Below are 16,236 nucleotides of genomic sequence, written 5' to 3'. Positions count from 1 at the left end.
CCATCATCCAGGCCAGCTCAGCTGCAGTCTCTACTTTAAGATCTCTGACCAAAGCCACCTTTCTCTCTCAAACTTCTGTGGGCCTTAATTTCTACCTTACAGTGAGAGAGACTGGGTCCTAATTACAGTCATTTGAGTTGCTTTCATTTGGAGCCAAAGTCCCTTGGGGACAGATATAAGTTTTTTGGTTTGGGGGGTATTTTTATTACATGTGTGTGTGTCGGTGTGCGTGTTTGTGTGTGCACATTTTTTTTTTGAGACAGGGCTTCCCTGTGTAACAGCTCTGGCTGTCCTAGAACTCTCTTTGTAGACCAGGCACTCTTCCAGAGGTTGTGAGTTCAGTTCCCAGCAACCACATGGTTACTCACAACCACCTATAATGAGACCTGGTGCCCTTTTCTGGCGTGAAGTATACGTACCAGCAGAACACTGTATAGCTAATAAATAAATAAATCTTGAAAAAAAAAAAAAGATCAGGCTGGCCTCAAACTCAGAGAGATCCGCCTGCCTGTGCCTCCCAAGTGCTGTGATTAAAGGCGTGCGCCACCACTGCCCAACTTTATATAATGATTTTTATGGCGTTTATTTACTGTGTGTGTATGTGTATATATGTGTTCACCCATGTGCGAGTTGCACGCTGTGGCAGGCTTGCGGAAGTCAGAGGACAACTTTCACGAGTTGGTTCTTTCTTTCTACCACGTGGGTTCTGGAGATAAAACTCAGGTCATTGCATCAGGCTTGGCAGCAACCTTGCCAACCCTCAAACATATATATTTAAAATAGACAGATACATAGGTAGTTTAGTTTCTTCATTCTTTCTTTTTCTTCCTTTAGTCTCTCCTAAATAAGACAAAGTCTTATTTTGTACTGCAGGATGGCCTCAAACTCTTGGCAGTCCTAGCAGTACAGGGATGCACCACTACGTCTGAGTTTATGCAATGCTGGGGATTGAACCCAGGGCCTGATGCATGCTGATAGGTACTCTATCATCTGAGCTGCATCCCCAACCCCCAAGACAAAAAAAACACTAAGTCAAGAAAAGAGAGTGCCAATTAGCTACATAAATAAAGGTCAGCTTGGCTCATTTTCTGTATAAAGAGGTGACAGATTTGGGAGAAACAGGATCCTACCCTCACTGTGCCTCAAATACTTTTTGTTGGGCACACTTAGTCTGGGACACAGCAGTAAGGGTAGGAGAACACAGGAATAAGGTTAACCAAGGCCCCTCTGGCTCTCCTTCCTCCTCCTGCCTTCCTATGAGAGAAGGCTCTGTCACCACTACAGGCCATAGCAGCATGACGTTCCTTTTCTGGGACAGGCGTACACGTTGGAAGTGATTCGGGAACACCAGTATCTGGGAGTATCAAGCCTGGGAGTGAAGGAGAGTGTCCTGTGGCCTCAGGAGCTGCTCCTGCCAGGGCTCTGACTCCCCATCCCTCAGAACCCCAGCCCCCAGGTGGACCAAAGGAGAGTGTGATTGGTTGGCCCTGCCAAAGCATCTGACCATCCTACACCACAGGATGTTTTCCAAGATGAAACAGGATGGCCAGCAAAGCCGGGCTTCCCACAACACCTTGGGAACCTTGGGTCTGCTCATCTGAGCTGGGGCTGAGGTCACATTCCTAAAGATCTCCCAGGTGAGGTCCACCCTGCAGCTACAGAAGCCTCCCCTGCAATCAATCATAAAACCACAAAGGGCTCAGACTACACTGTGCTCTCAACAAAGAGCTTCTTTCACTGGGCCACGAGCGCCAGTGGCCTGCCTGGGAGCCTAAGGCTAGAGAGAGGCAGAAGCAGGATTCAAGGCCAAAACTGCCCATCCATCCTTCCCACGTATCACACCACCCCAAACCCCACCCACGTCGGGCAGCAGCCACAATCAAGGAGCTGTGGAGGCCAGCCCTCAACCCTGCTCCTTGCTAGGCCAGCCAAAAGAGGCCATGGCATTGCCCCCACCCCTCGGCCGTGGTTTCCGTCAGGTTCCCCTCCATCGCCTTATAAAGAGGTCCAAACTGCGGTGTCATTTTGTGCAGAGTGACACGCCTTCTTGTGCTATCCCTGCGGCCCCAGCGGCCAGACTCCTCACACATTCCTCCTGGAGCCTCATTGCCTAATTTAACCAGCGTCCCTGCTCCCCGAGGCTCTCAAAATAGCAGTTGCCAGGATAGGGAAATGCCCTAATAGCCCTAGAATAAGTAGTCTGCTTTCTTCTAGCCCCGGGACCCAGCTCAGGAGTGAGCAGGCTGGAAGGCTGAGGTGGGCTCCAGGCCCACCCCTACCTGGATCCCATCCTGCTGTTTTCTTTCATCTTGCCCCGGCGAACCTCAGGCTTTCTGTGTAGCTGAGGATGATGTTCAATTTATAATCCTCTTGCCTCTACCTCTCTTCAGCACCTGCCAGGGCAAGAAGTGAGGGGTGGGCTCTTAGGAGAGAGAACGACACTGGAAGCTGTCAGAGGGCCAGGATCACAGCGAGTGCCAGGATGGCAGGCAGCGCCATCATGCCTGGCTCACAAAAGGCTGGGGATTGAACCCAGGGCTTTGCACACACTCAGCAAGCATGCTACCAACTAAGTCACATTCCCAGCTCTTACCTGCCCTTCTTCATTCATGCAAGCTCCTTGTATGTTTCCATCCTCCTTCCTCCTCCTCCTAAGCCCTCAGGCTTACGTGCGTGCATGGGTGGCATTGCCCTGATTACCCCACTGGGATTCAACTTTCACTTTCTCCTAAGTGGAGCGCTATAACAGTAGCGGGTAGCTGTGCCATTCAACAGCTATTAACTATAACCTAAACACTTCCGGCACTTGCAGAGCAGGGGTGAGCCCTCCCTTCTTGGAGATAAAAGTGTGCGCTCCAGACAGGGAGGGGACTTACCCAAGGTCACACAGCCCAGAACAGGCAGGAGGGAGTAGGGAGCCAAACCTCATTGTCCCAAACCTCCCACGGGGAAACCACCTGTAGGAAGTGGGCCTTGAGAGGAGCATGCAGGCTTCAATGTTAGAAGCAGCCTGTTGGCCTAGGATAATATTCGTGGGTATGCTCACATAGACACTAACCACAGTTCACCCTGATGTCACCCTAAGCTCCCAGGAGAATAAGCTGTGACTCAGGGTCCCCTTCTCCACCCCAGGGTCCCAGAGCAGGGCTGCCACATTAAAGCAGGGAACACCCAGGCCGCTGACATAGTGGTTAGGGAGCTGGGAGGGCGGGCACACACACACACACACACACACACACACACACACACACACACACCCTGCAGCCAAATCATTAACCAAAGCAGAACAGGCTAGAAAAGCGATGCCAGTTCCTCCCAGTCTGGGTGTGGGATGTCCTGAAGGCACACTTCTAGGTCAGTGAGGCCTGGGGCACCAGGTCACTAGCCAATTAAGACTCATGTTTTACCTGCAGTCCATCACCAGAGCAGGCTGGTGTCTGGAGGGTATCAACACAAATCTCTCAGCAAAGAGGGGTGACCTGGGGCTTGAAGCTTCCCCCAAATTAAAGGGAAGTAAACCACAGCACCTAGGACTGGATGGTGGTAAAGGGAAAGAGGAAAAGCACAAAGTAACAGTTCCTATTAGATATAAACAAATGCCTTGCTCTGGTTGAAAGTGATTTATATACAAGGTCAAACCCCTGCAAAAGAGCTCTTACCACTTCTACCTGATAGGCGATGTTCAGAGAGGTTAACCTACCAGCCCAAGGGCAACAGCACCACGTTAGAGCTGGAATGAGACTCAGTGTGCCCTGCCTGCTTTCCCATGACACAAAGTACAACCTGTAGAACTTGGGGGTGGGGAAGCTACCTGCCTAGTGTAAAGGGTCCTGGGGCTCTTTTCTGGACTGAGTGGTATACTTCAGCCTGATTAGAATCCTAATTCTGGTTTAAGTGATCTAGGCTCAGACCCCGGCCCGGGCTCAGAGAGCTGAGACGGCGACCAGGGACGTCGGGCTGCTAGAGACAGTGCTCCCACACCTCAGGTGCCAAGTAGAGGTGGCTCCTGGCATCTCCAGGGCAAGAAGTGGGCCTGGGGGGTGGGTGGAGGGGAACTGCAGAGGGGGGAAGAGAAGCAGTGGGACTTGGGAAGCTTTGAGTCCAGCCTCCTGGAATGTAACCAGTAGGAAGGTGGGACCCCACACCAGCCCCCATCCTCCTCCCCTGGGAGGTCAGGTCCTCCAGCCTGGAGAATTCCCCACAACTGCTCAGGTGAAACAGAGGTGAGGCCCCGCAGGCAGCAGGCTTTGATCTTATCGTGAACATTCCTATCCCAGTGTCCTGGTTCCCTCCCCTTCCCAGGCCCACTTAACCCTTTCCTGGCATTTCTACACCTCAGTTTCAGGCTTGAACTCACCTCTGCTTTCCCCCATCTAGGAAAAGTGAACGAAAAAAGTGGAGGGGCTGTGGGAGCTCCAATCTCTCTCTCCCCTTCTTTCCGTTCTTTTAAAGACAAGGGGGTCTTTAAAGGCAGGGGTGGGAGAGCCGCACACCTTTAATCCCAGCACTCCAGGAGGCAAAGGCAGGTGACTTTCTGAATTCAAGGCCAGCCTGAATTACAGACAGAGTTCCAGAACAGCCAAGGCTACACAGAGAAACTGTCTGGGGGTGAGGGGACACGACTGCTAAAGACAGCGTCTCCTCTAGCCAGGCTGGCCTCGAATTCCTTGATCTTCTGGGATTATAGGCATATGCCACCATCCCCAGCTGTTGTGTTGGTTTTGAAGACATGGCATGTCTAGATAGTCCAGACTGCCCCAGAACCTGAGATCCTCCTGCCTCAGCCTCCAGAGTACTGGAACTATAGGCATGAATCACCACACAAAGCCTCTTTCATATCACAGAGGCTAAGCCCAGCCTGAGGTCTGAGAGCCACTTCCTGTCACCCTAGATAGAAATGCCCAGACTCTGTATAAACAGCCCTTTAAGATTCTTCCTGTCAGCCGGGCGGGTGGTGCACACCTTTAATCCCAGCACTCGGGAAGCAGAGGCAGGAGGATCTCTGTGAGTTCGAGACCAGCCTGGTCTACAAGAGCTAGTTCCAGGACAGGCTCCAAAACCACAGAGAAATCCTGTCTAGAAAAAAAAAAGATTCTTTCTGTCCTGAGACTCACTCATACTGAACCAGTACACTCCCATCCTTTCTAGAATCTTCTCCTCTGCCCTAGCAATCCCAGGCCCCCTCCTCCCACCAGCTCACTGGGGGGGAAAAGGGATGCAGAAGCAGTCAGTTGGTAGCAAAGGGGAGCTGGGACAGGCTAGAGAGCGCAAGACTCCTCTAGGCCTCGTCTGGGAAATCTCTCCTCTGGCCCTCTCTCCAGGGCACTGGCAGCTCCTTTAGCCACACTCAGGACACGTGCTCAGGACGCGGGCGTGTCATAGAGAGGGCACTTAAGGGAGTTTTGTAGAACAAATGAATGAATGGGTCCATTTTGCATCTGGAGATTAGGTTCCAAGAATCTAAGGTTGGCCGAGTAGCCCACGCTTCTGGCACTCTTGAGACTTAGTCCAGTGCTTAACTGCCAGACACTAACGGTGACTGTGGCTCTTTGCCCAGCATCAGAGACCCACAGGACACGGAGGTCAGGGTCAGATCACCACAGGACTGACATACAGATGGACGGGACGGGTTCAAGGATGTCTTAGGATGTCTAAGAATGACAGAGAACACTCCCAGACCCTCGTTTATTTCAAGGCTCAGCACCTACAGGCTGGTAGCATCAAGAAAGGAGGATACGACAGAAGTGACGACCAGGAGGGTATTCCCAGGGACCACCCTGGGCTTGAGAACATTTTACCACTAACTCCTGGGAGAAGCTCATCCTTTACTCCGCCATAGGCTGGCAGAGGACCAAGGAGCAAGAACACGGCCCTCTGTGAGAGTAGGAAAATGGAGTCTCAGCGAAAAGGATGAAGCGCGCAGCTGTGGCCAAGCAGAAGCCAGGCCTCGACCTCTTGCCTACTTGTCTGGCTAGGTGGGTGGGGAATGCTGAGGTAGATGTCACCCTCAGCTATCTTGGGGACTTCCTCTCATTCTTCCCCCAGCTTTAACAACTCTAGCAGTAGACAAGAGTCTTTCCTTCCAGTTCCTGCGCTTCCAATACAATGGGGACAATAGGATCCAGGCTGAGGGGGGTTGAGGGGGCTGGGAACTCTGCCTGCTGCTTCCTCTTCCCTAAGCACATCCAAACCCACCCTGCTTTCAGAGCCACTTCCTCCAGGAAGCCTGTCCTGACAACAGGTACCAAAGTGGTCTCTTCCTCGCCTGACTTACTGTGGATGAAGAACTTCTGAGCTGGGCTGCACTCAGGGTGGTGTCCTGCCTCTCCCAGGCCTGAGGCTGCTGCGGAGCAGGAACCCAGCCTTCAAGTCCTTCCAGGAGGCAGTGATGCTAGTCTTGCCTCTGGCTCTGGGATATCCGGCAGGTCACTGTTTTTGAAACTACTCCTTATCTGGGAAATGTGGTGTACTCCCAACAACGTGCAGAACATTAGATGGATGACTAAATAAATGAGCGGTTGGACAGACGTCCCGTTGTCTGAGTGACAGTTTGGGACTCATCTATATTCTAAGTGTGTCTACACATGGTATATCATATATCATTCAGTCTTTTTTTTTTTTCTTTTTTCTTTTTGGTTTTTTGAGACAGGGTTTCTTTGTAGCTTTGGAGCCTGTCCTGGAGCTCTTGTAGACCAGACTGGCCTCAAACTCACAGAGATCCTCCTGTCTCTGCCTCTCAAATGCTGGGATTAAGGGCATGCACCACCACTGCCCGGCTCCTTCAGTCTTTCATTACTGAGGGTACACAGGCTGGCTTTACTCACTAGACTGAAGAAGCCCAATGGGAAGCTTGGACCTGGCTAACAAATATTACACGGTGCTCAATGCTGGTGCGAGTCACATACCTCAGCCTGGGGAGCTTACCAGGGTTGAGATGGAAGTCCAGGGGTTGGGGGAATAACCAAATTTGAGAAGCAGAAGCCAGCTAGACCCAGGTGGCAGATATGCACCTTGCTCAAATACTTTGCTAAGCGGGGCCTGCTCACCTCCTCCAGGCAGCACTCCCAGACTACCTACCCCCTCTAGAATCATTACGCTTGACCCATCAAGCAGAGAATAAAAACTGGGGAGTCGGGGGAGGGAAATGGGAGGCTGGGAGGAGGCTGAAACTTTTTTTTCCTTTTCTCAATAAAAAAAAACAAACTGGGGAGTCAGAGAACCTGGGCTCCATTCTCAGGGGTGCTACAGACTAAGTAGATGCTGGGAACACTCTGTTTCAGTTTGCTCCTCTGAGAGGAGCAAGTGCAAGGCCACAGACAGCAGGGAGAGCAGATGAGATGAGGGTCAGAAAGAAAAGGCTTTGCGCCAGACCGCCTCCTGAGGGTGATAGCTTTAACGCAGGTGTGAACAACTACAAAACACAGGCTAGTGACCTAGGCGATCGGGGTCAGAGAAGGGGTTGACCTATCTGGGAATTCTGGGGCTCGGCTCTTCTGGCTCCAGGGTCACAGGAAGGCAGAAGGCAAAAGTGGGTCGCAAGCTGGGAAAGTGACAGAGGTCGCTGGGACTAAGATTTATGAAGCCATGGTCTCAACACACCCCAGTCAGCCAGGACTCCAACAAGAGGCATGATCCCAGTTCCCAACTATTTGAAAACTGGAGCCGCCAAACATGGTCAGGGATGAGTCAGCGGTTAGGAGGGGCTGCCAGGAGGTGGGGGCTGGGCTGGCTTTATGGGAGAGGTGGGCTGGGAAGGGGCCAGAGGCAGCTGGGAATTCCCAGCCTATCCCCAGGAGAAGCATCTGTGGAGGTCACCCCAGGCCACCTCTGAAGGCCTCCCCTTGCCAAGCCCCTGGCTGTCTCCCCTTCCCAGTGACCAGAAGTTGAGGAAGCCGGGAAAGATGTCAAGAGTTAAAAATGAAACACCTGGGCGTGACCCACCCTGGTAGGCAGTGAGGGCTGCCTGCTGCATGCCTTGCCCAATGGGCAAGATCACGCACCCTTGTGTATCCCTCTTCCTCCCTAGTCCTGATGACTCTGAGATCCTACAAGTGCCAGATTCAAAGCTGTATGGTGCCCCTGTCCTGGCACAAGAGGGTGGGCTATCCCCTGGACAAGGTCCTGAATTCTCCAGGCTAAGATTGAAAAGAGGGATTGTGCTGGGATGGGGTCCCAGGATGCCCCCACTCCTGTTCCTCTCAAGATGCTCCAACATCCTCTCTGTACCCACGGGAGCCATTTGGCCACACCTTCTGCTGCTGGGAGCCTACCGACTGCACACAGCTGGGAAGGGAATGAATTTATCCAGAAGCCCCAGCCTTTCCCAAGCCACACCCTGGGGTGTGACCCCCCCATTCTTTTCCCCCTCCAGGAAGGAGCAATCAGGATAGAAGGGTGGACTCTGTCCTGCAGCTGTGGCCTCAGAGAGGGAAGGAGGGCAGGGACTATCAGGCACAGTTGCATCTGGGGCTCCAAGCCTGAAGAAGGAAGGCAAAGGGAGCCGTGCCTACAACAAGCCCAGGGTTCCTTCAATCTCAGGCACTAGGAATTCTACATCAAATAGCATGTTGGCCTTGCCCTGCATAGGAACAGATCTAACAGTGGTCACTAGCTATCCAACACCTACCACATTCCAAGTATATCCATCTGGTCAACCTATAACCACTACGACACAGGCATTGCCTATTTCAAAACTGATCCAAGGGTCAGAAAGGTCCAGCAACTAGTGCAAGGTCACACCACCGGTCAGGGATAATCTACAGAACTGAAAGCAAGCTTATCTGAGCTCACTACTTTGTACCACACACCCAGGAAAAGAGGTTCCAGGGAGGACACAGACGAGGGAAAGAGCTCGTCCCACACCCCCGAGGCCACAACAAAGGAGCAGTTGCCGGGAAGTTAGCTCATCTTAGTCCAGGGCCAGAGGAAGACCCTTCCCAACCCTCCATAAAACCATGACTTTATTCACTGGACCAGGGTCTGCCAGCTCTCTGCCTAGCCCCTAGTAAACCGCAACAAGGCGAGCCAAGTCCCTGATCTCATGCTTCATAAATGCAGTTCCCCCATGTACAACAGATCAGGGGCTTTGCTGTGGGCTCTGAGGAATCCTTACTGGTGAGTTCTACAAGTGGACACAGTGCCCTCCGCTCTACCCCTATGTTACCACAGAGGCCTCAGCCTGGGCAGAAAGGGGTTCCGTGGCTGGAGAGGACCAGAGCCCACTGCACTGGCCTTGTCATTAGTCAGTCACACACACACACACACACACACACACACACACACGCCCACACTGCCCCTCCACTACCTATCACATTCCATTTTCCTCCACGCGGCTCTCTGGAGTTGTCCCATGCTTCCAAGGCAGCTCTGTCCTTCTGGATGCTCAAGCCCGAGACCCTGGAGCTCTCCCCTCTCTATCCCACCCATTCCCAAGCAGTCAGTCCTGTGAGCCCAACTTTCAAGACGTGTGGGAGACTTGGCTACTTCTCTCCATCCATGGGCCTGGCACTAGCTCCACCATGTCTGGTCCAGGTTAGAGATTCCTTGTTTTGCCTTTGACCTCCACAGCAACTACAGTCATCCTATTAAAATTCCATGGCTGGAGAACTAGAGAGACGGCTCAGCAGTTAAGAGCACTTGCCGCGCTTGCAGGGGACCTAGGTTTGGTTTCCAGCACCCACACCAGGCAGCTCATAGCCACCTGTAACTCCAGCTCCAGGGACTCCAATGCCCTCTTCTGGCCCCTATGTTCACATACACACACATACAAATAAAAATAGTTTTAAAATGCACCAGGGCCCTTCAGGACCCCAGAACTTTGCCATAGCCAAGTCTGTGCCATCCTGTTGCTGGCTTCATAGGCATCTCACTGCCTACCACTTGAATGGTGCCACAGACATGCCAGGCACACCCCCACCCCCAGGCTCCTTACTGACCATTCATCTTGCCTGGATGGCCTTCCCCATACATCCGCCCAACCCTCTCTTCCTTCCGCTCCCCAGAATGTGATATCAGGGCTTTTCCTACCCCACACCATCACTCTCTATACCGTTTTCTGCTTTATTTCCTTCCCCCTCTGGGTAGAGCTGGCTTCTGTACTGGCTAAAGCACAAGATCCAGAGGGAGTGAGAATTTGACTTCTTTGATTTTCTGCTGCAAACTTAAAACATCTAGAACAGGGTCAAGTACAGAGACGATGCTCCGTAAATATTTGTTAAGTGAATTTTAAGTGTGATACACACCCGCCGGCAGCTGTGGTTAAAGCCTGTATACCAGCCCACACCACTGGCTCACTCACCAGTCTAATCCACACTGTCAGCCTCTGCACAGGGAGCATCCCTGAAAACCAGAGCAGTAGGAAGCCCTCCTCTATGCCCCAAGGAAAAAAAGGTGCTAGCGGCTGGTCCTGGGGATGTCTCAAAGTACACCAAAGGCCCCTGGGATGCTAGGATGTCCTTGCAGCCCTGGCACAAGCTAGCATCATATGAAAGAGGCGAGCATGATTCTGGTGTTGGCTCAGACTCACATTCCCAGGCTTCAAAGAGCTACCTTGTTCTCGGGGCTTTCATGATGGTGCCCCCCAGCCCAGCCACCCCTGGGCAGCCATGAGCCACACCCCTCTCAAGGCCATTATTGACACTGCCTGACGCCACCAGGCTGGGTAGTGAGGCTGGCGGCTCCCCACGAAGTGAGTTCCACACATATTTCTGGGTTTCAGTCAGCCAGCTTCAGGCTCTAGGATCAGGAGGGGGTGGCAGGGCCAAAAAGGCCAAGGCTCCGGCTGGGGTAGACTTACAACAGGGCAGGGACCCTCAACCTAGCTCCTCTTGTCCTTGGAGGGAGCAGGAGGGAGAGCAAGAAGGTACTGGCAGACCACTAGGAAGCCACTGGGAGCTGAGTCTCATTCTCGGTCCTCCTTCAGCCTGGTCCTCGCAGCTGGAACTGGACCAGAGGAGAGAAAGGCTAGGGCTGGGAGCCACCCCTTCCCTCCCAAACTCAGAACGAAAGTCCAGAACTCCGAGGTCTGGCCTCCAAGTTGCCTATGATTCAGCACCCATATCTTTCCAAATCCCACCCCCAGCTTCCAATCCAAGGCCAGGCAGTCCTCAGGCCTCTTCTGAACCATCCTAACCTCCAGACGCCAGGGGAGCAGCTGAGGAACAGGGAAAGGCTCCCTGCAGGTCAGTGGGGCCCCAGGCCATATGTCTCCCTCATCATGAACAGCACATAGAGCAAGAGACCTTTCATCTCCTACAGACCTGGTCCTCAGAGCCTGGCCCCTTCTGCATGCAACTGCCTGCAGGGCCTCAGGAGCCATTGACAAGCCTACAAATGACTCCTCCGGGGTCTAGCTCTTGGCATCCTGACCCCGGGTCAACACCGTGCCACATGGGGCCAGAGTTCTTACTGATAATGACACCAGTGACAAGCTTCATCAAAAATGAGATGGTGGGGCCTGGGAGGTGGCTCAGTGGGTGAAAGGGTCTGGACACAAGCCTAAAGACCCAAGTCTCATCCCAGGACCCACAGGTAGGAGAACTGACTCCTGCAAGGTGTCCTCTGAACATCGCGTGTGTGCCTACCATATACTTTATAAATATATGAATTTTAGGAATCTGACGGTGGTTGGCTGCAGGCAGGTGGGGCATTGGGCAGTGTCAGGGGGAGCTTTGCCTACCTTCAAACTTGACTCTTCTGAGTGAGCAAGTGGGTGAGCCCCCTAACCTCTCTGTGCCTCCATTTCCTCTGCTCAGATTCTAGGGACCACGCTAGTCTCCAAGGCTTAATGCATTTCAACAGCTACACTCAGGGAGCACTTACTATGTCGGTTAGCAAAAACAGACGGAGCAGTTACCTGCACTGAGGCCTGCACAAGGCTGGCCCTGTCAGTCATGGGTGGAAGAGGGACTCTGGGAGGCACACCCCCTCACTGCTGAACTTTTGGCTGTGGATAGATTCCGGGAGATGGGGAACCACTGTCTTCAAGCATGTGTCTGCTGCAGAGCCCACCAGATTCCACTGGATAACTCACACAAATAGACTCGGTTCAACTCAGCGAGTCACAACACAAAACAGACGGGAATGTCAGAAAGAGTGGGGGGCGATAGACAGGGAAGGTAAGAGAGTGGGGATGAGAGCGACCAGTTTGCATTATATATGTGTGTGAAACTGTCAAAGGACAAATCTAATTAGAGTATTAATTGAAAATATTCAAGCATCACAAGAAATGAATAAAAACAGAACAGGCAAGACAAATGAATAAATAAAATTCAGCTAAGAGGGCCAGTGGTCAACCTGGCAACCTAAGTACATCTCTGGTACCCACAAGACAGAAGGAGAACTAATTACGGCAATTTGTCCTCTGACCGCCACACATGTACCACCCCCACTACACACATACACAGAAAACAAATAAATACGATTAAAAAAAAACAAACAGATGAGGTCTTGTTATCACAGAACTTAAACAGAGCAGAGGAGATGAATAAACAAGTGAACAGATTCAGGTTGGAGGGCGACAAGAGAAAAAAAGTTATGGGGCTAAGGATGGAACTCAGCCTGGAACATACGGTAACATGTGAGAAGCCCTGCAATTCTCAGTATTGCAGTTGGGAGGGAGGGCAGAGAGCAGAGGGATCGAAGTGGGTGAGTTTGGGCTTGAGGGGCAGGGCAGAATTATCAAGACCTGAGAAATAGAGGCAGAGGGTGCTGTGGATTCAGGGACCTGTGTTCCAAGCTGAGGGAAAACCAGATGCAAAGGCCCTGGAGGTAGAGTTTGTTTGGCATGCTCAAAAAATTTAGCCAGGCACGGTGGCTTAGGCCTGTAATCTCAGCACTTACATGGGGGAAGGCAGGAGGTTCAGGAGTTCAGGGTCATCCTTTACATAGTCAGTTTGAGGGAAACAAGCTTGGGATACATGACACTCTATCTAAAACATACCCCCGAAAAGGGGGGAAGGATGTGAGAGAAAATAACAGAGAGACAAAATGACCAAAATACAATTATAAACACATACGAATTGTCAAAAAAATTTAAAATGGTTTCAGAAAGAAAAAAACTAGCAAGGGAAAACACAAGACAAAACAGAAACTAAGTAAAGCACAAGAGAGAGTGGACAGCAGGGTCCCAGAGGGATCAGGGCCCTGAGGGGCGAGCTTCTAGTTCTCAGTAAAGAGGAGACCTGGTAAGCAGGAAGTAACAGAAGCAACGTGAGAAGTCCCTGACAAACTCAGCGTCCCTCAATCAACGGACACTGAATATATGTGACCCATCTACAGTGCTTTCCCTCTACCTGGCCTACACCCCAAGAAATCCCTACCCCGTGCTTACTGTCACCCAAATCCTGAACCTAATCATATTTGAGCAGTGTTTTTTTTAACCTTCTCCCAGACAGAGACTCAAGCCCACAGATCCTAACTTGCCTGCACTCATCCTGAGAACAGGCCCGGGCCAAGCCAAGCAAGGTCTGGGCGAGACTCCTCAGACACCCAGAGCTCAGCCTGGGAGATGGGGGTGGGGAAGTCCGGCCTCTGCCCAGACTCTGAGGATGGTCCCACAGCCTGATGCACACACTCTCTCGGCTCTGCCCTTTTCCTGGCACAGGTCTGGAACAAAGGGGGTAACGGTAACAGCTGGGGGACAGGGTAATCAGCTGTGTGGAGGGAAAGGCTGAAGTCACTCCAGGAAAGAGAAATTCCCCCGCTCCCACCAGCAGCAGCCTTCCCCGCAAGGAAATCCAAGGAAGGCAGGAAGCAGGTATTTCAACCACTTCCCTCCTAGGCCTGGAAAACACTGTCATTATTCCTGCCACCCCTCAAGATTCCTATCAACGGTGGGGCTGGGCCCAAGAAAGGAAGGGCTAAGACAGCCTTCGGAAGGAAAGGGTCAACAGGCCAGGGCAGGCCTGAGTCAGCCAGGCCTGGTCCCATCCTCTCCCCAGAACAGAAATTACTCCCCCACATAATCACAGACCCTGTCTCACTGTCCCTGTCTCCAGTGAGACTTAAGACTCCTGGGCCCAGTGTAGGCTGCCCTCTCGCACTGCATGATTCTGTCTAGAATTGAACTGAAGGGTTGAAGCGGTCAGGAGCAGTGGGCAAGACTTGCTGGGATGCTGGGCTGAAAACTGATCTTACTGAAGCTGCACTGGCCAGTGTCTCCGCCCATTTCACGGATGCTGACACTCGGACTTGAGAAGCTGGCACTGAAACTGGGTTTTTAAGGCCCTTAAGCTCTTTGGGGCAGAGGGGCCCAACTCTGAGCTGGGGTGGGTCAGTGATGCTTGCAGCATCTATAATCCTAGAGCTTCAGGACGGGCTGCCTGTTGTCTCCTCAGCATCACAGCCCACTAGTCTGAGTCCTAGAAGTCTTGGAATGGCGTGCCCCAGCCCACCTAGATCATCTCGCGCCACCAAGTGCCAGCGCACAATAGCTGTGCAGAAAGTATCTTCCCAATGAATGAGCCTAGGGGACTCCTAGTGACTGTCACAGAATGCTGCTCCATCGAGATTTGGTGAATGAACAAGTGAATCAGGCAGTGGTGGCAGTCGGAATTTCAGAATTCCTCAGGCCCTCCGCAAACAATTCCGCCCACCACTCCTGCCATTGTGCAGGTCGCGCTTGGGGGAGCCCTCATCAGGGGGTCGAGCTGAGGAGGGGGGTGGTCAGGAAAAGATGGCGCTCCAGGTCTAGGTCATTGCCTCGGGGAAGGGAAAGTCAGTTTTAGGAGCTGCAAGTTCAGGCTAAATGGGCAGCAGCAGCAAGCCGTTGCCCTGCTCTGTAGGGTTGGGGTGAGAGGCCAGACAGATTAAGGAAGAAGACTGCTTGGAAGGAGGGTGGGGAAGAGAGGTGCTGCGTGGGTGGGGCAGAAACAGTAAGGGGTCAGGCCTGGTGGGAGGTTAAGGAGTGACTCAGGAGGGCAGAGGTGAGAGCGAGCCAGCCAGGCAAGGACAGGGAGTCAGTCACTGGGTAAATACCGGCCCAGTTGGAAAAGTCACCTTCTTGGCTCTGAAAACAGAGGACAGGGATGGAGACTGTCTAGGAGAACCTGGGCTCTGTGGCTCACCGCAGCAGGTCCAGATGGACCCCACCCTCAGCTTCCACTCTGTCAACCCATCAGCTCCTCCCAGCCCTCCTTGAGGTCACTCGGGTCCTCTGGGCCTCCCCTGCCAAATGCCTTCTAGGTCTTAAGATTCCTGACTCAAAAGTTCCTTTCTCCTCCCTTTGTCCCCGTGTTAGTTCAGAATAAGGGCTGAACTGTAGGGGTACACAGCATCCCACTTTGGGGACCTGGGAAGAATACAGGGGGAACTCAGCTGCTCCTGGGCCCAGTCGTAACAGGCACTGCACAGGGCACTCATTCCATTCAGGCCCAGTTGCCCTGAGGCTTCCCATTCTGAGTTCCCTTTACCCACGTGGGACTACCTCCGAGAGGTGTTACGGAGACCTCAGTGCAAGGCAGTGATTGATTTAGCTCATGGCTTGGAGGACTCCAGGGTGCAGGGGGTGCTGCACACAGGCTTCAGTTTTGTTCCAAGTTTTTACGTATGACTGCCTGACTAGAGCCTCCCCAGAGGATAACATAGTAAAGTTCCAGCGAAGACTGACAGGGTCCCCATCATGATGGAATGCCCCTTCTGCCAAGCTGGCAGCGGAAAGGGGTACCCTTGTCCTGCCAAGTTCCCACCCTGCTAGAAGTTTCTCCGTCAGGGCCCCAGGAACCGCAGGCCGAGCCATGCCCAGAGGCGATCTGAACCTGAACAACGTGGCCAGAGACCCTCGAGTTTCCAAACTTGCAAGGACGGCCCCTGACCTCCACGCTGGGTCCCTGGGGCGTCCCCTAGGAAAAACTCGACGCTGCTGGGTGGCGCTGGCCAGTGCCAGCCCAGGGTCCTGCGCGGGCGCGGCCGTCCCGAGCCAGAGTCCCAGCCGAGCAGCCTCCGGTGTCCCCGCCAAGTTGGCGCGCGCCCCCCGCCCTCGGCCTTTAGCCACGCACACTCACCGAGAGCAGCCGCGCATGCAGCAGCAGCCCCAGAAGCAGCGCGCCCACTGCCCGCCGCCCCATGGCCGGGCCTCGTTCTCTCGCTCTCTCGGCGCCGCACGGAGCCACCCGCTTGCTGTCCTGCGGAGTCCTTCGGACTGCTCGCCTCCTCCTCTCCTACACCCCCGTCCCCGCCCTCCCGCATACTCCCCGCCCCCGGGTCTCCGGCTCCGCCCCCCGAGGCGCCAAGTTCAGA

General features: G+C 53.1%; 1 protein-coding gene across 9 annotated transcripts in view; it reads right to left on the bottom strand.

The window, feature by feature from the left end:
• Nucleotides 1-16,147, bottom strand: part of Hspg2 (heparan sulfate proteoglycan 2) — a 101,056-nt gene extending 84,909 nt beyond the window's left edge. For all 9 annotated transcript variants that reach the window (XM_075946554.1, XM_075946556.1, XM_075946560.1 and 6 more), the window contains exon 1: nucleotides 16,002-16,147. In XM_075946554.1, coding sequence (XP_075802669.1) covers nucleotides 16,002-16,064 — 63 coding nt within the window. In that variant the 5' untranslated portion in view covers nucleotides 16,065-16,147. The remainder of the gene's footprint in view (nucleotides 1-16,001) is intronic.
• Nucleotides 16,148-16,236: the final 89 nt, after the last annotated feature.

The sequence above is a fragment of the Microtus pennsylvanicus genome, chromosome 13, assembly GCF_037038515.1.
Source record: "Microtus pennsylvanicus isolate mMicPen1 chromosome 13, mMicPen1.hap1, whole genome shotgun sequence".
NCBI lineage: Eukaryota > Metazoa > Chordata > Mammalia > Rodentia > Cricetidae > Microtus > Microtus pennsylvanicus.
The sequence above is the reverse complement of the archived record's forward strand: the minus strand, read 5'-3'. Positions and strand labels throughout refer to the sequence as shown.